A 26,430-nucleotide genomic window follows, 5' to 3' on the forward strand; every position below is an offset into this window, starting at 1 on the left:
AGTATTATAGTAGTTATATTCTTGTACATAGGGGGCAGTATTATAGTAGTTATATTCTTGTACATAGGGGGCAGTATTATAGTAGTTATATTCTTGTACATAGGGGGCAGTAATATAGTAGTTATATTCTTGTACATAGGGGGCAGTATTATAGTAGTTATATTCCTGTACATAGGGGGCAGTATTATAGTAGTTATATTCTTGTACATAGGGGGCAGTATTATAGTAGTTATATTCTTGTACATAGGGGGCAGTATTATAGTAGTTATATTCTTGTACATAGGGGGCAGTATTATAGTAGTTATATTCTTGTACATAGGGGGCAGTATTATAGTAGTTATATTCTTGTACATAGGGGGCAGTATTATAGTAGTTATATTCTTGTACATAGGGGGCAGTATTATAGTAGTTATATTCTTGTACATAGGGGGCAGTATTATAGTAGTTATATTCTTGTACATAGGGGGCAGTATTATAGTAGTTATATTCTTGTACATAGGGGGCAGTATTATAGTAGTTATATTCTTGTACATAGGGGGCAGTATTATAGTAGTTATATTCTTGTACATAGGGGGCAGTATTATAGTAGTTATATTCTTGTACATAGGGGGCAGTATTATAGTAGTTATATTCTTGTACATAGGGGGCAGTATTATAGTAGTTATATTCTTGTACATAGGGATCAGTATTATAGTAGTTATATTCCTGTACATAGGGGGCAGTATTATAGTAGTTATATTCTTGTACATAGGGAGCAGTATTATAGTAGTTATATTCCTGTACATAGGGGGCAGTATTATAGTAGTTATATTCTTGTACATAGGGGGCAGTATTATAGTAGTTATATTCTTGTACATAGAGGAGCAGTATTATAGTAGTTATATTCTTGTACATAGGGGGCAGTATTATAGTAGTTATATTCTTGTACATAGGGGGCAGTATGTTATATTCTTTTACATAGGGGGCAGTATTATAGTAGTTATATTCCTGTACATAGGGGGCAGTATGTTATATTCTTGTACATAGGGGGCAGTATTATAGTAGTTATATTCTTGTACATAGGGGGCAGTATTATAGTAGTTATATTCCTGTACATAGGGGGCAGTATTATAGTAGTTATATTCTTGTACATAGGGGGCAGGATTATAGTAGTTATATTCTTGTACATAGGGGGCAGTATTATAGTAGTTATATTCTTGTACACAGGGGGCAGTATTATAGTAGTTATATTCCTGTACATAGGAGGCAGTATTATAGTAGTTATAGTCTTGTACATAGGGGGCAGTATTATAGTAGTTATATTCCTGTACATAGGGAGCAGTATTATAGTAGTTATATTCCTGTACATAGGGGCAGTATTATAGTAGTTATATTCTTGTACATAGGGAGCAGTATTATAGTAGTTATATTCTTGTACATAGGGGGCAGTATTATAGTAGTTATATTCTTGTACATAGGGGCAGTATTATAGTAGTTATATTCTTGTACATAGGGGGCAGTATTATAGTAGTTATATTCTTGTACATAGGGGGCAGTATTATAGTAGTTATATTCTTGTACATAGGGGGCAGTATTATAGTAGTTATATTCCTGTACATAGGGGGCAGTATTATAGTAGTTATATTCCTGTACATAGGGGGCAGTATTATAGTAGTTATATTCCTGTACATAGGGGGCAGTATTATAGTAGTTATATTCCTGTACATAGGGGGCAGTATTATAGTAGTTATATTCCTGTACATAGGGGGCAGTATTATAGTAGTTATATTCTTGTACACAGGGGGCAGTATTATAGTAGTTATATTCCTGTACACAGGGGGCAGTATTATAGTAGTTATATTCTTGTACATAGAGGGTAGTATTATAGTAGTTATATTCCTGTACATAGGGGGCAGTATTATAGTAGTTATATTCTTGTACATAGGGGGCAGTATTATAGTAGTTATATTCCTGTACATAGGGGACAGTATTATAGTAGTTATATTCTTGTACATAGGGGGCAGTATTATAGTAGTTATATTCCTGTACACAGGGGGCAGTATTATAGTAGTTATATTCTTGTACATAGGAGGCAGTATTATAGTAGTTATATTCTTGTACATAGGGGGCAGTATTATAGTAGTTATATTCCTGTACATAGGGGGCAGTATTATAGTAGTTATATTTTTGTACATGGGGGGCAGTATTATAGTTGCAATATATATTGCTGTAATTTTGGTTCCTATTGTTGAGCTGCGTTGCATGTGGTTCCATCTCTTCTTCTATAATGTAACATCTGTTGCCAGTTACTAGATTGCTGCAGGCACCTAACAAGAGACTTTGGTTACAATTCCCTGTCCCTGCAAGTTAGAAAATGCTATTACTACAGATCTTCTCCTCTGCTCCTATTCACACACACATACAGGGTTGTATATATTTTCCCTCTCTCTCCTCTTTCATATACTCGTTTTTCTCTCATTCCTCCTCTTCTATAGTATAAGTTGGCGCTTACATAGTGTAGATTCCCTATGAATGATCTCTGCCCCCTGGAGAGGAGCAGGCATCGCCCCTGTAGTAGGTTACTACATATTGTGCTGGCACGGTGTTGTCTTCCTGCAGATTGCTCTTCTTCATGCTCTGATGCTGTCCCCGGGGATGTGCTGCACTGTCCCCTCTATGTCCCTACATACAGTCTGCACCATCCATCACATGTGTCAGGGGGTTTCATCTCCTCCCCAGTGCATCTCTGGGACTGTGCCTAGAAGACCCTCGCTATCAATAACGCATGTAAAGGATTGTCACCCCCACCATGTGTGACGCAGCTGCCCTGCATCTTTATTGTCCTCTTCTGCCTCATTTATATTATAGTCCCCCAATGTCACTGATGAGGGTTTTATGTGTTCCTTATATAAATCTCTTCTTAAAGAGTTTCTGCTGAGGCTGCTGTGGGGTGCCGGTGAGGTTCTGCGTCAGATGGTGCCCAGTGAGGGTTCTGCGGCGGAGGCTGTTGTGGAGGGCTTGTTTAGGTTCTGCGCCACTGCTGCGGAAGGCTTGTCAAAGTTCCCGTGCCAGAGGCTGCTGCAGGGTGGCCGGTGTTGTTCTGTGCTAAGGCTACTGTGCGGTGCCAAGTGAGGTTCTGCGTTGGAGGCTTCTGCGGGTCGCCTGGGGAGGTTTTGCGCCAGAGCCTGATGCCGGGTGCCTGATGAGGTTCCGTGCTGGGGGGTGCCTTGGTTGCGAATTGCCCGGGAGGTTCTGAGTCGGAGGCTGCTGCTTGGTGCCCGGTAAGGTTCTGCAGCAGAGGCTGCTGCATGGTGCTTGGTGAGGTTCTGCGGCAGAGGCTGCTGCGTGGTGCTCGGTGAGGTTCTGCAGCAGAGGCTGCTGCGTGGTGCCCGGTAAGGTTCTGCAGCAGAGGCTGCTGCATGGTGCTCGGTGAGGTTCTGCAGCAGAGGCTGCTGCGTGGTGCTCGGTGAGGTTCTGCAGCAGAGGCTGCTGCGTGGTGCCCGGTAAGGTTCTGCAGCAGAGGCTGCTGCATGGTGCTCGGTGAGGTTCTGCAGCAGAGGCTGCTGCGTGGTGCTCGGTGAGGTTCTGCAGCAGAGACTGCTGCGTGGTGCTCGGTAAGGTTCTGCAGCAGAGACTGCTGCGTGGTGCCCGGTAAGGTTCTGCAGCAGAGGCTGCTGCGTGGTGCCCGGTAAGGTTCTGCAGCAGAGGCTGCCGCGTGGTGCTTGGTGAGGTTCTGCGGCAGAGGCTGCCGCGTGGTGCTCGGTGAGGTTCTGCGTTGGAGGCTGCTGCGTGGTGCTCGGTGAGGTTCTGCGTTGGAGGCTGCTGCGTGGTGCCCGGTAAGGTTCTGCGTTGGAGGCTGCTGCGTGGTGCTCGGTGAGGTTCTGCGGCAGAGGCTGCTGCGTGGTGCTTGGTGAGGTTCTGCGGCAGAGGCTGCTGCGTGGTGCTTGGTGAGGTTCTGCGGCAGAGGCTGCTGCGTGGTGCTCGGTGAGGTTCTGCGGCAGAGGCTGCTGCGTGGTGCTCGGTGAGGTTCTGCGGCAGAGGCTGCTGCGGGTTGCTCGGTGAGGTTCTGCGGCAGAGGCTGCTGCGGGTTGCTCGGTGAGGTTCTGCGGCAGAGGCTGCTGCGTGGTGCTCGGGGAGGTTCTGCGGCAGAGGCTGCTGCGTGGTGCTCGGGGAGGTTCTGCGGCAGAGGCTGCTGCGTGGTGCTCGGTGAGGTTCTGCGGCAGAGGCTGCTGCGTGGTGCTCGGTGAGGTTCTGCGGCAGAGGCTGCTGCGTGGTGCTCGGTGAGGTTCTGCGGCAGAGGCTGCTGCGTGGTGCTCGGTGAGGTTCTGCGGCAGAGGCTGCTGCGTGGTGCTCGGTGAGGTGTGAGGTTCTGCGGCAGAGGCTGCTGCGTGGTGCTCGGTGAGGTTCTGCGGCAGAGGCTGCTGCGTGGTGCTCGGTGAGGTTCTGCGGCAGAGGCTGCTGCGTGGTGCCCGGTGAGGTTCTGCGGCAGAGGCTGCTGCGTGGTGCCCGGTGAGGTTCTGCGGCAGAGGCTGCTGCGTGGTGCTCGGCGAGGTTCTGCGGCAGAGGCTGCTGCGTGGTGCTCGGCGAGGTTCTGCGGCAGAGGCTGCTGCGTGGTGCTCGGCGAGGTTCTGCGGCAGAGGCTGCTGCGTGGTGCTCGGCGAGGTTCTGCGGCAGAGGCTGCTGCGTGGTGCTCGGCGAGGTTCTGCGGCAGAGGCTGCTGCGTGGTGCTCGGTGAGGTTCTGCGGCAGAGGCTGCTGCGTGGTGCTCGGCGAGGTTCTGCGGCAGAGGCTGCTGCGTGGTGCTCGGCGAGGTTCTGCGGCAGAGGCTGCTGCGTGGTGCTCGGTGAGGTTCTGCGGCTCCAGAGTACAGTATGATGGGATAAGGTCATCAGTATGAGAATTGTGGTGCTACAAAGCATGGACTCTACACCAGAACCAGTGATCGGCTGTGGTAGGTCCTGCAGATCTGCTTCCTTTCAGGTGAGAAGGACCAGAGATGAAGCTCCGTGTCAGGAAACCACACAATCCCTTTAAGTGACTTGTACAAGGAGCATTAGAGGTTCTGATTTGACCCTTCTGGTGCCTGAGATTTCAGCATCGCATATGGAGGAGCACTTATTGGGACACTGGGGTCGGTGATATTTGGGAACTGTAAAAAAAAAAAAAAAAAAAAAAAGGATGAATGAGGACTCAACTTAGATTTTTTTTGTTCCACAAGGTCATTAGACCTTTAAGTGATGCTCATAGCCACATCTCTTCCTGAGAGCCGCACACTGAGGCCTCCTCCATCCGTCTTGTTACATGTTCCTAAGCTCCGCATGTCTGACTATTCCTAGACTGCAGAAAGGGAGCAGCTGCACCCGGCACACAACCTGCTCTGCCCGATGATGAATCGTCAGTATGTCGCATTACTTCATCATTCAAGCTTTCCACAAGAACTTTTAGAAAGTTTTCCTGTGCCAGACAGAGAAATGTGTTATTATACTGCATCTGTTATCCATGTAGTAACATTACTGCCGTGCCTGTGGTATGAGGTGCACTAAGGAGTGCCAAGGACTCTGCCATACTAATATACTATCCCATATATATATACAGGAATATAACTACTATAACACTGCCCCCTATGTACAAGAATATAACTACTATATCACTGCCCCCTATGTACAGGGATATAACTACTATAATACTGCCCCCTATGTACAAGAATATAACTACTATAATACTGCCCCCTATGTACAGGAATATAACTACTATAATACTGCCTCCCTGTACAAGAATATAACTACTATAATACTGCCCCCTATGTACAGGAATATAACTACTATAATACTACTGCCCCCTATGTACAGGAATATAACTACTATAATACTGCCCCCTATGTACAGGAATATAACTACTATAATACTGCCCCCTATGTACAAGAATATAACTACTATAATACTGCCCCCTATGTACAAGAATATAACTACTATAATACTGCCCCCAATGTACAAGAATATAACTACTATAATACTGCCCCCAATGTACAAGAATATAACTACTATAATACTGCCCCCTATGTACAAGAATATAACTACTATTATACTGCCCCCTATGTACAAGAATATAACTACTATAATACTGCCCCCTATGTACAGGAATATAACTGCTATAATACTGCCCCCTATGTACAGGAATATAACTACTATAATACTGCTCCCTATGTACAAGAATATAACTACTATAATACTGCCCCCTATGTACAAGAATATAACTACTATAATACTGCCCCCTATGTACAAGAATATAACTACTATAATACTGCCCCCTATGTACAGGAATATAACTACTATAATACTGCCCCCTATGTACAAGAATATAACTACTATAATACTGCTCTCTATGTACAGGAATATAACTACTATAATACTGCCCCCTATGTACAAGAATATAACTACTATAATACTGCCCCCTATGTACAAGAATATAACTACTATAATACTGCCCCCTATGTACAAGAATATAACTACTATAATACTGCCCCTATGTACAGGAATATAACTACTATAATACTGCCACCTATGTACAAGAATATAACTACTATAATACTGCCCCCTATGTACAAGAATATAACTACTATAACACTGCCCCCTATGTACAGGAATATAACTACTACAATACTGCCCCTATGTACAAGAATATAACTACTATAATACTGCCCCCTATGTACAAGAGTATAACTACTATAATACTGCCCCCTATGTACAGGAATATAACTACTATAATACTGCCCCCTATGTACAAGAGTATAACTACGGTAATACTGCCCCTATGTACAAGAATATAACTACTATAATACTGCCCCCTATGTACTAGAATATAACTACTATAATACTGCCCCCTATGTACAAGAATATAACTACTATAGTACTGCCCCCTATGTACAAGAATATAACTACTATAATACTGCCCCCTATGTACAAGAATATAACTACTATAATACTGCCCCCTATGTACAAGAATATAACTACTATAATACTGCCCCCTATGTACAAGAATATAACTACTATAATACTACCCCCTATGTACAAGAATGTAACTACTATAATACTACCCCCTATGTACAAGAATATAACTACTATAATACTGCCCCCTATATACACAAGAATATAACTACTATAATACTGCCCCCTATATACACAAGAATATAACTACTATAATACTGCCCCTTATATACAAGAATATATCTACTATAATACTGCCCCCTATGTACAAGAATATAACTACTACAATACTGCCCCCTATGTACAAGAATATAACTACTATAATACTGCTCCCTATGTACAAGAATATAACTACTATAATACTGCCCCCTATGTACAAGAATATAACTACTATAATACTGCCCCCTATGTACAAGAATATAACTACTATAATACTGCCCCCTATGTACAAGAATATAACTACTATAATACTGCCCCCTATGTACAAGAATATAACTACTATAATAGTGCCCCCTATGTACAAGAATATAACTACTATAACACTGCCCCCTATGTACAAGAATATAACTACTATAACACTGCCCCCTATGTACAAGAATATAACTACTATAATACTGCCCCTTATATACACAAGAATATAACTACTATTATACTGCCCCCTATGTACAAGAATATAACTACTATAATACTGCAGCCTGTGTAAAGAAATATAACTACTATAATACTGCTCCCTATGTACAAGAATATAACTACTATAATACTGCCCCCTATGTACAAGAATATATTCTTGTACATAGGGGGCAGTATTATAGTAGTTATATTCTTGTACATAGGGGGCAGTATTATAGTAGTTATATTCTTGTACATAGGGGGCAGTAGTTATATTCTTGTACATAGGGGGCAGTATTATAGTAGTTATATTCTTGTACATAGGGGGCAGTATTATAGCAGTTATATTCCTGTACATAGGGGCAGTATTATAGTAGTTATATTCCTGTACATAGGGGGCAGTATTATAGTAGTTATATTCTTGTACATAGGGGGCAGTATTATAGTAGTTATATTCTTGTACATAGGGGGCAGTATTATAGTAGTTATATTCTTGTACATAGGGGGCAGTATTATAGTAGTTATATTCTTGTACATAGGGGGCAGTATTATAGTAGTTATATTCCTGTACATAGGGGGCAGTATTATAGTAGTTATATTCTTGTACATAGGGGGCAGTGTTATAGTAGTTATATTCTTGTACATAGGGGGCAGTGTTATAGTAGTTATATTCCTGTACATAGGGGAGAGTATTACAGTAGTTGTATTCCTGTACATAGGGGGCAGTATTATAGTAGTTATATTCTTGTACATAGGGGGCAGTATTATAGTAGTTGTATTCCTGTACATAGGGGACAGTGTTATAGTAGTTATATTCTTGTACATAGGGGAGAGTGTTATAGTAGTTGTATTCCTGTACATAGGGGGCAGTATTATAGTAGTTATATTCTTGTACATAGGGGACAGTGTTATAGTAGTTATATTCTTGTACATAGGGGAGATTATTATAGTAGTTGTATTCCTGTACATAGGGGGCAGTATTGCAGTAGTTGTTTTCCTGTACATAGGGGGCAGTATTATAGTAGTTATATTCTTGTACATAGGGGGCAGTATTATAGTAGTTATATTCTTGTACATAGGGGGCAGTATTATAGTAGTTATATTCTTGTACATAGGGGACAGTATTATAGTAGTTATATTCTTGTACATAGGGGGCAGTATTATAGTAGTTATATTCTTGTACATAGGGGGCAGTATTATAGTAGTTATATTCCTGTACATAGGGGGCAGTATTATAGTAGTTATATTCCTGTACATAGGGGGCAGTATTATAGTAGTTATATTCTTGTACATAGGGGGCAGTATTATAGTAGTTATATTCTTGTACATAGGGGGCAGTATTATAGTAGTTATATTCTTGTACATACGGGGCAGTATTATAGTAGTTATATTCCTGTACATAGGGGGCAGTATTATAGTAGTTATATTCTTGTACATAGGAGCAGTATTATAGTAGTTATATTCTTGTTCATAGGGGGCAGTATTATAGTAGTTATATTCTTGTACATAGGGGGCAGTATTATAGTAGTTAAATTCTTGTATATAGAGGGCAGTATTATAGTAGTTATATTCTTGTACATAGGGGACAGTATTATAGTAGTTATATTCTTGTACATAGGGGACAGTATTATAGTAGTTATATTCTTGTACATAGGGGGCAGTATTATAGTAGTTATATTCTTGTACATAGGGGACAGTATTATAGTAGTTATATTCTTGTACATAGGGGGCAGTATTATAGTAGTTATATTCCTGTACATAGGGGGCAGTATTATAGTAGTTATATTCTTGTACATAGGAGGCAGTGTTATAGTAGTTATATTCTTGTACATAGGGGCAGTATTATAGTAGTTATATTCTTGTACATAGGGGGCAGTATTATAGTAGTTATATTCTTGTACATAGGGGCAGTATTATAGTAGTTATATTCTTGTACATAGGGGGCAGTATTATAGTAGTTATATTCTTGTACATAGGGGGCAGTATTATAGTAGTTATATTCTTGTACATAGGGGCAGTATTATAGTAGTTATGTTCTTGTACATAGGGGGCAGTATTATAGTAGTTATATTCTTGTACATAGGGGGCAGTATTATAGTAGTTATATTCTTGTACATAGAGGGCAGTATTATAGTAGTTATATTCTTGTACATAGGGGCAGTATTATAGTAGTTATATTCTTGTACATAGGGGCAGTATTATAGTAGTTATATTCTTGTACATAGAGGGCAGTATTATAGTAGTTATATTCTTGTACATAGGGGGCAGTATTATAGTAGTTATATTCTTGTACATAGGAGGCAGTATTATAGTAGTTATATTCTTGTACACAGGAGCAGTATTATAGAAGTTATATTCTTGTACATAGGGGCAGTATTATAGTAGTTATGTTCTTGTACATAGGGGGCAGTATTATAGTAGTTATATTCTTGTACATAGGGGGCAGTATTATAGTAGTTATATTCTTGTACATAGGGGACCGTATTATAGTAGTTATATTCTTGTACATAGGGGCAGTATTATAGTAGTTATATTCTTGTACATAGGGGCAGTATTATAGTAGTTATATTCTTGTACATAGAGGGCAGTATTATAGTAGTTATATTCTTGTACATAGGGGGCAGTATTATAGTAGTTATATTCTTGTACATAGGGGGCAGTATTATAGTAGTTATATTCTTGTACATAGGGGGCAGTATTATAGTAGTTATATTCTTGTACATAGGGGGCAGTATTATAGTAGTTATATTCCTGTACATAGGGGGCAGTATTATAGTAGTTATATTCTTGTACATAGGGGGCAGTATTATAGTAGTTATATTCTTGTACATAGGGGGCAGTATTATAGTAGTTATATTCCTGTACATAGGAGGCAGTATTATAGTAGTTATATTCTTGTACTTAGGGGGCAGTATTATAGTAGTTATATTCTTGTACATAGGGGGCAGTATTATAGTAGTTATATTCCTGTACATAGGGGGCAGTATTATAGTAGTTATATTCTTGTACATTGGGGGGCAGTATTATAGTAGTTATATTCTTGTACATAGGGGGCAGTATTATAGTAGTTATATTCTTGTACATAGGGGGCAGTATTATAGTAGTTATATTCCTGTACATAGGAGGCAGTATTATAGTAGTTATATTCTTGTACATAGGTGCAGTATTATAGTAGTTATATTCTTGTACTTAGGGGGCAGTATTATAGTAGTTATATTCTTGTACATAGGGGGCAGTATTATAGTAGTTATATTCTTGTACATAGGGGGCAGTATTATAGTAGTTATATTCTTGTACATAGGGGGCAGTATTATAGTAGTTATATTCTTGTACATAGGGGGCAGTATTATAGTAGTTATATTCTTGTACATAGGGGGCAGTATTATAGTAGTTATATTCCTGTACATAGGGGGCAGTATTATAGTAGTTATATTCTTGTACATAGGGGGCAGTATTATAGTAGTTATATTCTTGTACATAGGGGGCAGTATTATAGTAGTTATATTCTTGTACATAGGGGGCAGTATTATAGTGGTTATACTGCATTTTCTATCCTTCTCATATTCCTATATATATAGATATATACAGGCGGTCCCCTACTTAAGGACACCCGACTTACAGACAACCCATAGTTACAGACGGACCCCTCTGCCCACTGTGACCTCTGTTGAAGCTCTCTGGATGCTTTACTATAGTTCCAGACTGCAATGATCAGCTGTAAGATGTCTGTAATGAAGCTTTATTGATAATTCTTGGTCCAATTACACCAAAAATTTTGAAACTCCAATTGTCACTGGGGCAAAAGAAAAAAAATTGTCTAGAACTTCCATTATAAAATATACAGTTTCGACTTACATACAAATTCAACTTAAGAACAAACCTCCAGACCCTATCTTGTATGTAACCCGGGGACTGCCTGTAGATATATCCACACATTGTACATGAATACCCATCGCTCTCTATATAATGTGTGTACTGCGGTTGTATGATTTGGGTGCTGTGCCTGTAGCCCATGTGTGATGGGTCCTGCGGTCTCTGCTGCACAGGGAGCTGATATCTCTGGAGATAAGGGTCTGAGTATCTGCTCGGTGGCCACTGGATGATGAAGAGGCTCAGCCTTATCTCCTCCACCACATACTACACACAGTATGAAGACTCCTTCTGATGTTACTTAAGATATCTCCTTATCGACAGATAGCAGAGCTGCGGAAGCGTTGCAATGTATCAGCTGTGGCTCTGTAGGATTACTGGTAAATCTGGCTGACTGCTTGATGTAGTGTCTCAGGAATAGGGTGTAGTATACACTCGGAGGTCGAGTCTGTGATGTGCACTAACACCGATAAGACAAGCGCACCTCCTGGCCTCAACTTGGGGATTTTTGGCATGACCAAGGCCTTTGTTGCCAGGTCAGTAGGCTTTGCCTGGTGACGGCCTCACCCCGGCACAGGAAGCAGACAGCGCCCTTCTATGTATAGTGGTTGGGGCAGGTTACTGCACTTTAGCTCCTATTTATTTGATTAGGAGCTTAACCTGCAGTGACTCTGTTCAGCCACTACATGGCGCTGTCTTTTTCCTGCTCTGTTTTCTGTTTGTAATCTTGATAACCACTGATCTGTATGTAGGGGATGTCGGGTGTCTGACCCTCCCCTGTCTGTATATAGGGATTTATATTCCAAGTTTGTAGCTTCTTCAAGTGCACTGGGGACTGGACCTCACACTGCTGCGATCTGTGCTCTCTGCAACCACTGGTAGATATTGGAAAGATTTGTAATCAAGCCTTTGTATATGTTAGTAGCTGCAGGACTGTGATATATGTACTGTATATACTCGAGTATAAGCCGACCCGAGTATAAGCCGAGGCCCCCAATTTTACCACAAAAAACTGGGAAAACTTATTGACTTGAGTATAAGCCGAGGGTGGGAAATGCATTGGTCACAGCCAGTATATAGCCTGCAAGCCCCTGCCCCAATGTATATATCCTGCCAGCCTGCGGTTGGCAGGATATATGTCAGATGATGTGATGTCACACGGACCTGCCGCCTCTGCCGGATGGATCGCACAGAAGATCTAGGGGGGCCACCGGAAAGGGGAGTTTTGATTAATTTATTTTTTAGACTCGAGTATAAGCCGAGTTTGGGGTTTTCAACACATTTTTTTGTGCTGAAAAACTAGGCTTATACTCGAGTATAGAAGGTATTTATAGGTCAGGATTGTTTCTTCAAGTGCACTGGGGGTTGTGTCCTCACACTGCTGTGCTCTCTGCAGTGTTATGTATTGTCCTTTGAGAGATGTGTAATCAGATCTTTGTGTATGTTGATTTTAGCAGTAGGACTGTAAAATTATAATAATAAATAATAATAATAATAATAATTGCTTTATATAGCGCACACAGATTACGCAGCACTGCACAGGCCTTGCTAAATCCCCAATGGGGCTCACAATCTAATCAACCTAACAATATGTTGTGGATTGTGGGAGGAAACCGGAGGACCCGGAGGAAACCCATGCAAACACGGAGAGAACATACAAACTCTTTGCAGGTGTTGACCCTGGGAATTGAACCCATGTCCCCAGCGCTGCAAGGCTGTAATGCTAACCACTAAGCCACCATGCCGCTTTTATTATATATTAATATATTATATTATATATCAGTTTTGTTCTGTGTCCTCACACTGCTGTGCTCTTTGCTTTGCACTTCTCTACTATCCCTCCCCATCCCTGTTTTGGTATTCAATCAGATGGTATCTATTATCTGTACTATAGCAGAGGAGAGGGGGAGGTGCAGCAGCTTAATGCACAGAACTCAGAGCACAGCAGTGTTGTGGTGCTGTAGATTTAAGCAAATATTTCCATGGGTGCAGGAAGCTGAGTTTTCTATAATCTTTTTATTGGGGGGTCCACAGTAGGCAACTCTTTTTATGATATGTATCTTACACTCCAGCCTGTGCTCCTCCTTATTGTACCATCATTTTATGTTTCTTCTTCCTCTTGCAGAGATCTCGGTCTTCCATCATGAATCCGGTTTATAGCCCTGTCCAGCCCGGGGCTCCCTATGGAAATCCAAAAAACATGACCTACGCAGGTAGGAAGGAGGGGCTTAGCTTGTGTGATCTGAGATGTGATGGACGTCTTTATATTTGGGAATCATACTGCTTTGATGATGATTGTTCTGTGTTCTTCACCACCGAGGTCTGCCTCCTATAAGTTCTCTTGTGGCTCCGCCATAGTTCATCTCTCTGGTTTCCTCGGCTCTTGTTTGTTGTGCTTGTGCCGGAGGTTTTGCTCAGCGGGTCGGCGGAGAACTTTGTGTTCTGTGTAAGGTCAGAGCAGGATGTGCTGATCTCTCGGCATGCGCCATCATCGTCTTCTACATCAGAACAGCGAGTAGCGCAGCGCGGGCAGAGGACGGGGGCAGCACGGATGCTAATGTCTCCTTCAGCTACGTGATGGTCGCCAGATCCTCTTGTACCAGCTCTAGGGTGAGATTAGAGGGGGATTGTAGACCCTGGACCCAGGACGCACATCCCGTACAGAGGAGCAGGGAATATTTTTGTTCTTCTGCCTTCGATGTGAAATGTCACCTTCTCAACTCCCCCCCCCCCCCCCCCTTATCTCCTTATGTTGCTTTGGCTTACAACTTCATACCCCCATCGTCACCTCTTCTGATCTCTCTAATCCATCATCTCTTTACTTTTTGCTCCCCATTCTGTCTCCCCCTTCTTGCCTCTCTCTCTTGGCATCCCCTTCTCTTTTTTTCCCTCTTTCTCATCTCTCTCTTGGTAACTGCCCCCCCCCCCCCATCTCTCTCTCTCGGTGCATCCCTCCCCTTCTCGTCTCTCTCTCGGTGCCCCCCCCCCTCTCTTCTCGTCTCTCTCTCGGTGCCCCCCCCCCCTTCTCGTCTCTTTCTCTCGGTGCTCCCGCCCCCTTCTCATGTCTCTCTTTCTCTTGGTGCATCCCCCCCCCCTTCTCGTCTCTCTTTCTCTTGGTGCATCCCCCCCCCCCTCTCGTCTCTCTTTCTCTTGGTGCATCCCCCCCCCCCTCTCGTCTCTCTTTCTCTTGGTGCATCCCCCCCCCTTCTCGTCTCTCTTTCTCTTGGTGCATCCCCCCCCCCTCTCGTCTCTCTTTCTCTTGGTGCATCCCCCCCCTTCTCGTCTCTCTTTCTCTTGGTGCATCCCCCCCCCCCCCCCCTTCTCGTCTCTCTTTCTCTTGGTGCATCCCCCCCCCCCCCTTCTCGTCTCTCTTTCTCTTGATGCATCCCCCCCCCCCCCTTCTCGTCTCTCTTTCTCTTGGTGCATCCCCCCCCCCCCCCTTCTCGTCTCTCTTTCTCTTGGTGCATCCCCCCCCCCCTTCTCGTCTTTCTTTCTCTTGGTGCATCCCCCCCCCCCTTCTCGTCTCTCTTTCTCTTGGTGCATCCCCCCCCCCCTTCTCGTCTCTCTTTCTCTTGGTGCACCCCCCCCCCCCTTCTCGTCTCTCTTTCTCTTGGTGCATCCCCCCCCCCCTTCTCGTCTCTCTTTCTCTTGGTGCATCCCCCCCCCCCCTTCTCGTCTCTCTTTCTCTTGGTGCATCCCCCCCCCCCCTTCTCGTCTCTCTTTCTCTTGGTGCATCCCCCCCCCCCCCCCTTCTCGTCTCTCTTTCTCTTGGTGCATCCCCCCCCCCTTCTCGTCTCTCTTTCTCGTCTCTCTTTCTCTTGGTGCATCCCCCCCCCCCCCTTCTGGTCTCTCTTTCTCTTGGTGCATCCCCCCCCCCCTTCTGGTCTCTCTTTCTCTTGGTGCATCCCCCCCCCCCCCCTTCTCGTCTCTCTTTCTCTTGGTGCATCCTCCCCCCCCCTTCTCGTCTCTCTTTCTCTTGGTGCATCCCCCCCCCCCTTCTGGTCTCTCTTTCTCGTCTCTCTTTCTCTTGGTGCATCCCCCCCCCCCCTTCTCGTCTCTCTTTCTCTTGGTGCATCCCCCCCCCCCTTCTGGTCTCTCTTTCTCTTGGTGCATCCCCCCCCCCCCTTCTCGTCTCTCTTTCTCTTGGTGCATCCCCCCCCCCTTCTCGTCTCTCTTTCTCTTGGTGCATCCCCCCCCCCCTTCTCGTCTCTCTTTCTCTTGGTGCATCCCCCCCCCCCCTTCTCGTCTCTCTTTCTCTTGGTGCATCCCCCCCCCCCCTTCTCGTCTCTCTTTCTCTTGATGCATCCCCCCCCCCTTCTCGTCTCTCTTTCTCTTGGTGCATCCCCCCCCCCCCCCCCCTTCTCGTCTCTCTTTCTCTTGGTGCATCCCCCCCCCCCCCCCCCCCTTCTCGTCTCTCTTTCTCTTGGTGCATCCCCCCCCCCCCCCCTTCTCGTCTCTCTTTCTCTTGGTGCATCCCCCCCCCCTTCTCGTCTCTCTTTCTCTTGGTGCATCCCCCCCCCCCCTTCTCGTCTCTCTTTCTCTTGGTGCATCCCCTCCCCCCTTCTCGTCTCTCTTTCTCTTGGTGCATCCCCCCCCCCCCCTTCTCGTCTCTCTTTCTCTTGGTGCATCCCCTCCCCCCTTCTCGTCTCTCTTTCTCTTGGTGCATCCCCCCTTCTCATCTCTTGGTTGCTCCCCCCATCCTCTGGTCCGTCTCTGTCTCTCTCTTTCTCCATGCTTCGCCATGGACTGGAGCAGATCTGTCTCTTTTTAAGCTGTATTGTGAAAGGTTTTTATTAGAGGCGATGTTCAGACAACACCTCCATCCTGGTGTGGCTAACAAATCTGCTGTATCCAATGGCCGGCTGATTTAAAGGAGGAATCCTATTTACCTCGGTCTTGTGTGGACGTCGGGTTAGACAAGGGTTAGGATCTGAGCGACTGAGACGAAAGTCCCAGGTAAGGGTGGCTAGACGGGTCAGCACTTCATCATGTCAGCTCTTGTGGTTTCTCAGTGTATAGAGATTAGCATCAAAAGTCATCAAAGGAAGAGCCACTGGTGACAAAGTTGCGTGAGCCCAGATGCGATATAGGAAAATAAAGATGGCAATGTTCTGCTGAGGAAACCTATGTCCTGGATGTGATTGGGACACGTAGCACCTACCAGAACTGCGTGCATTCCCGGTACTCCCTACCCCCCATCATGGCTGCAGCACCCCCTAATGGCAGTGGTCTATCTCTGCAGTGTAACGCTCGGGTCACGGTACATGGACTTAAGTAGATGATATATGTAGATAGATTTGTGTAGCGGGGTGTGTGGCCCCCTGTCGCATGTCCCGGCTGCGGTCCTCCTGGTTTCTAGAGGCAGCGCTGGTCTGGAATGTTAATGTCTCTGCAGAGGAATGATTTATAAGACTGTCCTGGCTCTGCACACCAAGAATATGTTACATCACTGACTCCTTAGTACACTTCATAGGGACTAAGCCTAGAGGAGTGACCCATATTCTTACTGCCCCTTCATAGATATAAATTCTGGCTCATCTTTTTCCCTTTCCCCTTACACCACCCATGGGTCTCTTTTCCTTCTTTTCTTACCCTTCACATTCTGTGTTACCTGTCTGTCTTCCTTCTGTTTACAGTATCATTAGTCCTCCCTCAAGTTACCAACTTTTGTTACCGGCACCCTTGTGATCTCTGCCACCAGCGCCTCCTTCCCTTCATTACCCTCTCCATACTTCTGGTGCCACTGCACTTCTTCCTTAGATTTTGTTCTTTCTTTCTTTTCTTTCTCCTCCTCCTCCTCCACTTTGTCTTGTAGTAGTCATCATCTTCATCCTCCTCTGTCCTGCAGTCGTTGTCTGCCTCCTCCTCCTCTGTCCTGCAGTCCGTTGTCGTCTTCTTCTTCCTCCGCCTTCTCCGTCCTGCAGTCTGTTGTTATCATCTTCTTCCTCCTCCTCCTCCGTCCTGCAGTCTGTCATCTTCTTCTTCCTCCTCCTCCTCCGTCCTGCAGTCTGTTGTCTTCTTCCTCCGCCTCCTCTGTCCTGCAGTCCGTTTCCGTCGTCTTCTTCTTCCTCCGCCTCCTCTGTCCTGCAGTCTGTTGTCATATTCTTCTTCCTCCTCCTCCTCCGTCCTGCAGTCTGTTGTCATCTTCTTCTTCCTCCTCCTCCTCCGTCCTGCAGTCTGTCATCTTCTTCTTCCTCCTCCTCCTCCGTCCTGCAGTCTGTTGTCATCTTCTTCCTCCGCCTCCTCTGTCCTGCAGTCCGTTGTCGTCTTCGTCTTCTTCCCCCTCCTCCTCCGTCCTGCAGTCTGTTGTCATCTTCTTCCTCCGCCTCCTCTGTCCTGCAGTCCGTTGTCGTCTTCGTCTTCTTCCCCCTCCTCCTCTGTCCTGCAGTCCGTTGTCGTCTTCGTCTTCTTCCTCCTCCTCCTCTGTCCTGCAGTCCATTGTTGTCGTCTTCGTCTTCTTCCCCCTCCTCCTCTGTCCTGCAGTCCATTGTTGTCGTTGTCGTCTTCTTCCCCCTCCTCCTCTGTCCTGCAGTCCATTGTTGTCGTTGTCGTCTTCTTCCCCCTCCTCCTCTGTCCTGCAGTCCATTGTTGTCGTCTTCGTCTTCTTCCCCCTCCTCCTCTGTCCTGCAGTCCGTTGTCTTCTTCTTCCTCCTCCGCCTCTGTCCTGCAGTTGTTGTTGTCCTCCTCTTCCTCTGTCCTGCTGTCGTCTTCCTCCTCCTCCTCTGTCCTGCAGTTGCTGTCGTCTTCCTCCTCCTCCTCTGTCCTGCAGTCGTCGGTGTCTTCCTCCTCCTCTGTCCTGCAGTCGTCTTTCTCCTCCTCCTCTGTCCTGCAGTCGTCTTTCTCCTCCTCCTCTGTCCTGCAGTCGTCTTCCTCCTCCTCCTCTGTCCTGCAGTCGTCGGCGTCTTCCTCCTCCTCTGTCCTGCAGTTGTTGTTGTCCTCCTCTTCCTCTGTCCTGCTGTCGTCTTCCTCCTCCTCCTCTGTCCTGCAGTCGTCGGCGTCTTCCTCCTCCTCTGTCCTGCAGTTGTTGTTGTCTTCATCCTCCTCTGTCCTGCAGTCGTCTTTCTCCTCAGTCCACATTCTTGTGTAGTTTTCTTCCTCCCCATTAACCCTTTGATTCTGCTTTATATATCAGTACATGTGGCAATGTATTAATAGATCCCCAGGCAGATAGTGTGCGGTGTCTAATAATAGCCATGCAGATATCAGTAGCGGCGATGGCGTCACTGCGGTATTAGCGTAGGGTTACATTGCCTGGAGGGCCGTGTAGCGCTATCACTCCCTTGCAGGAGATATAATGTATTCATCAGTGCTGTTACAAATGTTACATGATTTGTTCTGTAGTCATGGCAACCGTGTATCATGGCTTCCCCTGCACTGTGTAACCAACGTCACCATGTAATAAGGCGTCCCTTTATTTTCTCGGATCGGTCGGGGGCCCTAGTGGTTAGACCCTCGTCCATTACAAAAGTTGATGGCATCTCCTTAAAATTCCAGTTGTGTTATCTACACGTAAGAAACATAAGACCGCCGGGGGGAGGGGGCTGGTGGCGGTCCCCCGTCTGAGTTCCCCAAGGGGGGCTGGCGTTGGCCCCACGGAGCTGCTGGTGGTCCCCCAGCCTGAGACCCCCAAAGTGCTGGTGGCGGACCCCCAGTAGTATTTACAATCGCGTCCACAGCGAATTGTTTTGGGTACATTTTTGCTTTAGAATAATAACTTGATCCCCCGTAGTGAATAATTTAGCAGTCGTGCTGTTCCTTAGCAGCAGTTTGAGGCGACTCTCATCACCACCTTCCTTTCATATCTGTTTACTCCAAGTACTTTTTTTTTTCTCGCCAAATTTGGAAAGTGAGGATAAGATTGTTGTAAAAATCTCCCTGGAGACCAATTTCTGAAAAATGTTTTGTTGCAGTTTTGTATAATAGTTGGAGAATAGTTTTTAACTTTGTTTTTGTTAAAGGGTATCTACCACCGGGATGAAGGACTGTATGCAAATGAGCCTAAGGGGCTCCAGGCTCCATAGGTGTTAATGGAGCCTGGAGCCCCCAAGGCTAATTTGCAGAGTCTGTAGGAGCACAGAGGAGTCCATAGGGGGGAGAAGGGTCTGCAGCAAGCTGAGTGTGCATGTACGTGGGGAGGTCTGGTAAGACTCCCGCCATCCTTACAACTATTTCCCTCTATAGGAGCCTCAGTGAAGGAATCTGAACTGGGTTCGGGCAGATTGGATCTCAGGAAAGGGGCGCAAGCCCTCGATTTGATTTATGATTTATAATCCGTGCATAGAATCAATAAATATACATATAAATGGATAAAGCAAAACACGTTTTCCAATCCGTAGTGGACTCTTCCTCAGTTGCTGCTCTATAGGAGCCTGCAGTACTAGAAGTGATGTGAATGGGCAGGTACAACCCTGCAGAGACTGCAATGCAGAGACGCCGCAGCAGCAGCCTGCAGCCGCCAATACGTGATGCTCATTGTTAAGGACATCACTGCTAAAGTAACAAAATCTGACCATCTTGTCTACTCAGAAGACAGAGAATCCATCTACCTGGAAGATATCGGAGATAGACGTCATGATTAGACCTGCACAGATATGGCGGCGCAATCACAGAGACCCTGATGAGGACGCGTTTCGATTTTTATGATGTTTCCCATATCTATAACCCTCCTGTCATCACCTCTGTTTACATGCCTGCATGTTGCTATTCCCTAATTATATATTTTCGTGTCATTTTCCGTCTCCCGGCTTTCTCCTCGCTCGGCCCGTTAATCACGCGACGTGTTTGCTTTGTTTTAGACAGATGCTATATATAGCGCAGGCCCCCGGGGGGTGCAGGCAGCGGTGGCAGAACAGAGTAGGAGACTCTTACTAGTGATCAGGGCGATGCCTGTGCCGCCGTCCCGTAGATCCAAACATCTGCTAGTAATGCTATATGGTGAATGTTTGGATGTATTACTACTATTTTAGCATCTCTGCTTGCTGTCAGCGAATTGGAAATATTTTTTGTTTTAAATCTGAAATTCCTTGCTGAGCGTTCGTGACAGTGTGTATGTTTAATACATCGGAGGCGATGGTTTGTTGCAATGTGTAATCCTTATAGAACGCCGTCATATTCCATAGCACTTTACATCTCCTAAATGTATCAAGAAGGTAAGCAGGTTTTACCCCCACTAAACTACTAGCACCCGCAGGTAGTGTATGAAATATCTTTTATTAGAATTCCCTCTCTTATGTGAAATCCCACCCATTTACGGTACCGATTTATAAATAAAAAATGTCAAAGTCGGGCAAATATGACTCCATTTCCCATGAGACGAGTCAAGTTTAGTGGTGGAAGAGGTAGTGTGACTTGGGAAGCCTGTATCTCCAGCTCTATAGCGCCCAGAAACATGTGTTGTGTGTCTTATTAAATAGAAGACTCTCATCTCTCAGATCACATGAAGTTTATGGCTTTGGGAGCTACAGAACCAGAGATAACGGCAGCTAACGAGGGAGTTGGAAATACAAGCTGCAGATAGAGATCCAATTCCCATCAATAATTTAACTGCCTGTATGTCCAGTTCTGTAGCTCACAGAACCATAAGCTTGATGGGATCTAAAAGACGATATCCTTACCTCTTTAATATGACACCAGCAGCATGTTTCTGGGTGCTACAGAACAGAAGATGGCGGCTTATGAAGAGACCTTCTCCGTGCAGCCACTAACCTTGACTCGTCTCATGTGCAAATTGCCAAAAAAAAAAGAGTCATATTTGCCTGACTTTGTAGGAGATCGTTTTATAGGTAAACAAGGGAGATTTCACAAAAAAGAGGGAATTCTAGATTTTTCATGCCCAACCTGAAAGGGGGGGGGGGGGGGTCTCTATAAGTTTTTAGATTGATGACATATGCACAGGCCATCAATTTAATATAGGATTAGTAAGGAGCGGTCCATGCAAAAATCACGTAGTCAGAATCGGCGCCCCCAAGTTGTGTAGTGGTCAGAAGCTGTAACTGCAAGCCGAGGTCTCATTGATGTGACTAGGAACCTTGCCTACAGTCCTATACTTCAGTCACTTGTTGATGCCGACATTTCCTAATGAAAAATAATTAGCGATGAGGATGTGAGTTCCAGAACCAACATGAAATTTGTCTGATACCAGGGGGGGCATTTCCTTGCCCCAAAATGGCGGTCAGAATTGCTGCTTAATCTCTGTCTACAGTAACATACGCCTACAAGATCAGACTACACAGGGGGGTTGTTTGTAGTCTGTTACCATGGAGAAGCATTCTGCACATTCTCTTAATTCTACTTCTGAAATTCCAAATTCCATTGGAAAGAGTCCATTATCTCTACACTATGGACCTGCATCGGGTGTTAAGTGTTCGTTATATAAATCTGATGACCCCCTTTAATTGGTCTATGTAAATGCCAATTCCCCCGACATCCATTCAGTTATTTGCATCATAGCAAGGAATATAAATGGGGCAGATGCAGGGATTTCCTTCCTGTCTCTCTTTGTTAGATGCATGCTAATAGACCCCCCCCCCCCTTTTTATTTATATATATTAATATAGATAGATGGATAGATATTAATTCCGCTCTGCACAAATCAATTACAATATGGATAATTATCTGCATTTCCATGGAAACTTGTCCGGGGCATGTAATGGATGATGGTGAGGTCTTCCCGGGTGGTGCTGATCTCTAATGGCTTGTCCGTGGAGTGTTCCCGCTGCGCCTAAGGGGGTGAAAGCAAAGTCCATTAACGTACGTAACCCATTCATTGCCAGGATGATTTTCTTTTTCTATTTTGATAGATATTGGGTTTTTTTCTAATACATTCAATTGTTTGCTTTAAGGGGAAAGGGGGGGGGGGGGTGTTTACAGCACAGTCCCAAAACTACACTATGGGTTTAGGGTGGTGGTGATGCTACTTTTCCCTTCCCAAACCTGTGATGATCCATTTAGAGCTCGGTGCTGACCTGCAGTACCAAGCGCTGCCACTATACGTCGTACAGCACTGTTCTTGGACTGTAGTTAAGAGGCCTCAGTGTTCATTGCAACTCGAGCAACAGATTGTGGGGTCCCCGAGTAATCTAAAGTTCATCTTCTGTCCTTAAAAGTATACAGATGGAGTACAGGTATATATTGGGGACACCACTGCAGCACAGAGGATTTCTGGAAGGAGTACAGGTATATATTGGGGACACCACTGCAGCACAGAGGATTTCTGGAAGGAGGACAGGTATATATTGGGGACACCACTGCAGCACAGAGGATTTCTGGAAGGAGGACAGGTGTATATTGGGGACACCACTGCAGCACAGAGGATTTCTGGAAGGAGGACAGGTATATATTGGGGACACCACTGCAGCACAGAGGATTTCTGGAAGGAGGACAGGTGTATATTGGGGACACCACTGCAGCACAGAGGATTTCTGGAAGGAGGACAGGTGTATATTGGGGACACCACTGCAGCACAGAGGATTTCTGGAAGGAGGACAGGTGTATATTGGGGACACCACTGCAGCACAGAGGATTTCTGGAAGGAGGACAGGTATATATTGGGGACACCACTGCAGCACAGAGGATTTCTGGAAGGAGGACAGGTGTATATTGGGGACACCACTGCAGCACAGAGGATTTCTGGAAGGAGGACAGGTGTATATTGGGGACACCACTGCAGCACAGAGGATTTCTGGAAGGAGGACAGGTATATATTGGGGACACCACTGCAGCACAGAGGATTTCTGGAAGGAGTACAGGTGTATATTGGGGACACCACTGCAGCACAGAGGATTTCTGGAAGGAGTACAGGTATATATTGGGGACACCACTGCAGCACAGAGGATTTCTGGAAGGAGGACAGGTATATATTGGGGACACCACTGCAGCACAGAGGATTTCTGGAAGGAGGACAGGTATATATTGGGGACACCACTGCAGCACAGAGGATTTCTGGAAGGAGGACAGGTATATATTGGGGACACCACTGCAGCACAGAGGATTTCTGGAAGGAGGACAGGTATATATTGGGGACACCACTGCAGCACAGAGGATTTCTGGAAGGAGGACAGGTATATATTGGGGACACCACTGCAGCACAGAGGATTTCTGGAAGGAGGACAGGTATATATTGGGGACACCACTGCAGCACAGAGGATTTCTGGAAGGAGTACAGGTATATATTGGGGACACCACTGCAGCACAGAGGATTTCTGGAAGGAGGACAGGTATATATTGGGGACACCACTGCAGCACAGAGGATTTCTGGAAGGAGGACAGGTATATATTGGGGACACCACTGCAGCACAGAGGATTTCTGGAAGGAGGACAGGTGTATATTGGGGACACCACTGCAGCACAGAGGATTTCTGGAAGGAGGACAGGTATATATTGGGGACACCACTGCAGCACAGAGGATTTCTGGAAGGAGGACAGGTGTATATTGGGGACACCACTGCAGCACAGAGGATTTCTGGAAGGAGGACAGGTGTATATTGGGGACACCACTGCAGCACAGAGGATTTCTGGAAGGAGTACAGGTGTATATTGGGGACACCACTGCAGCACAGAGGATTTCTGGAAGGAGGACAGGTGTATATTGGGGACACCACTGCAGCACAGAGGATTTCTGGAAGGAGGACAGGTGTATATTGGGGACACCACTGCAGCACAGAGGATTTCTGGAAGGAGGACAGGTATATATTGGGGACACCACTGCAGCACAGAGGATTTCTGGAAGGAGTACAGGTGTATATTGGGGACACCACTGCAGCACAGAGGATTTCTGGAAGGAGGACAGGTATATATTGGGGACACCACTGCAGCACAGAGGATTTCTGGAAGGAGGACAGGTGTATATTGGGGACACCACTGCAGCACAGAGGATTTCTGGAAGGAGTACAGGTGTATATTGGGGACACCACTGCAGCACAGAGGATTTCTGGAAGGAGGACAGGTATATATTGGGGACACCACTGCAGCACAGAGGATTTCTGGAAGGAGGACAGGTGTATATTGGGGACACCACTGCAGCACAGAGGATTTCTGGAAGGAGGACAGGTATATATTGGGGACACCACTGCAGCACAGAGGATTTCTGGAAGGAGGGCAGGTATATATTGGGGACACCACTGCAGCACAGAGGATTTCTGGAAGGAGGACAGGTGTATATTGGGGACACCACTGCAGCACAGAGGATTTCTGGAAGGAGTACAGGTGTATATTGGGGACAGCACTGCAGCACAGAGGATTTCTGGAAGGAGGACAGGTATATATTGGGGACACCACTGCAGCACAGAGGATTTCTGGAAGGAGTACAGGTATATATTGGGGACACCACTGCAGCACAGAGGATTTCTGGAAGGAGGACAGGTATATATTGGGGACACCACTGCAGCACAGAGGATTTCTGGAAGGAGGACAGGTATATATTGGGGACACCACTGCAGCACAGAGGATTTCTGGAAGGAGGACAGGTGTATATTGGGGACAGCACTGCAGCACAGAGGATTTCTGGAAGGAGGACAAGTATATATTGGGGACACCACTGCAGCACAGAGGATTTCTGGAAGGAGGACAGGTGTATATTGGGGACACCACTGCAGCACAGAGGATTTCTGGAAGGAGGACAGGTGTATATTGGGGACACCACTGCAGCACAGAGGATTTCTGGAAGGAGGACAGGTATATATTGGGGACACCACTGCAGCACAGAGGATTTCTGGAAGGAGGACAGGTGTATATTGGGGACAGCACTGCAGCACAGAGGATTTCTGGAAGGAGGACAGGTATATATTGGGGACACCACTGCAGCACAGAGGATTTCTGGAAGGAGTACAGGTATATATTGGGGACACCACTGCAGCACAGAGGATTTCTGGAAGGAGGACAGGTATATATTGGGGACACCACTGCAGCACAGAGGATTTCTGGAAGGAGGACAGGTATATATTGGGGACACCACTGCAGCACAGAGGATTTCTGGAAGGAGGACAGGTGTATATTGGGGACAGCACTGCAGCACAGAGGATTTCTGGAAGGAGGACAAGTATATATTGGGGACACCACTGCAGCACAGAGGATTTCTGGAAGGAGGACAGGTATATATTGGGGACACCACTGCAGCACAGAGGATTTCTGGAAGGAGTACAGGTATATATTGGGGACACCACTGCAGCACAGAGGATTTCTGGAAGGAGGACAGGTATATATTGGGGACACCACTGCAGCACAGAGGATTTCTGGAAGGAGGACAGGTGTATATTGGGGACACCACTGCAGCACAGAGGATTTCTGGAAGGAGGACAGGTGTATATTGGGGACACCACTGCAGCACAGAGGATTTCTGGAAGGAGGACAGGTATATATTGGGGACACCACTGCAGCACAGAGGATTTCTGTAGGGAGTACAGGTGTATATTGGGGACACCACTGCAGCACAGAGGATTTCTGGAAGGAGGACAGGTATATATTGGGGACACCACTGCAGCACAGAGGATTTCTGGAAGGAGGACAAGTATATATTGGGGACACCACTGCAGCACAGAGGATTTCTGGAAGGAGGACAGGTATATATTGGGGACACCACTGCAGCACAGAGGATTTCTGGAAGGAGTACAGGTATATATTGGGGACACCACTGCAGCACAGAGGATTTCTGGAAGGAGGGCAGGTATATATTGGGGACACCACTGCAGCACAGAGGATTTCTGGAAGGAGGACAGGTATATATTGGGGACACCACTGCAGCACAGAGGATTTCTGGAAGGAGTACAGGTGTATATTGGGGACACCACTGCAGCACAGAGGATTTCTGGAAGGAGTACAGGTGTATATTGGGGACACCACTGCAGCACAGAGGATTTCTGGAAGGAGGACAGGTGTATATTGGGGACACCACTGCAGCACAGAGGATTTCTGGAAGGAGGACAGGTGTATATTGGGGACACCACTGCAGCACAGAGGATTTCTGGAAGGAGGACAGGTATATATTGGGGACACCA

At 45.8% G+C, this 26,430-nt stretch overlaps 1 protein-coding gene across 1 annotated transcript in view; it reads left to right on the forward strand.

Moving 5' to 3' along the window:
* Positions 1–26,430, forward strand: part of FAM168A (family with sequence similarity 168 member A) — an 87,058-nt gene that overhangs the window by 26,431 nt on the left and 34,197 nt on the right. The window contains exon 3 of the mRNA XM_072133861.1: positions 13,566–13,653. Within this exon, the coding sequence (XP_071989962.1) occupies positions 13,584–13,653 (70 nt within the window). The 5' untranslated portion in view covers positions 13,566–13,583. The remainder of the gene's footprint in view (positions 1–13,565; positions 13,654–26,430) is intronic.

Source organism: Engystomops pustulosus, chromosome 2 (genome assembly GCF_040894005.1).
Source record: "Engystomops pustulosus chromosome 2, aEngPut4.maternal, whole genome shotgun sequence".
Classification (NCBI taxonomy): domain Eukaryota; kingdom Metazoa; phylum Chordata; class Amphibia; order Anura; family Leptodactylidae; genus Engystomops; species Engystomops pustulosus.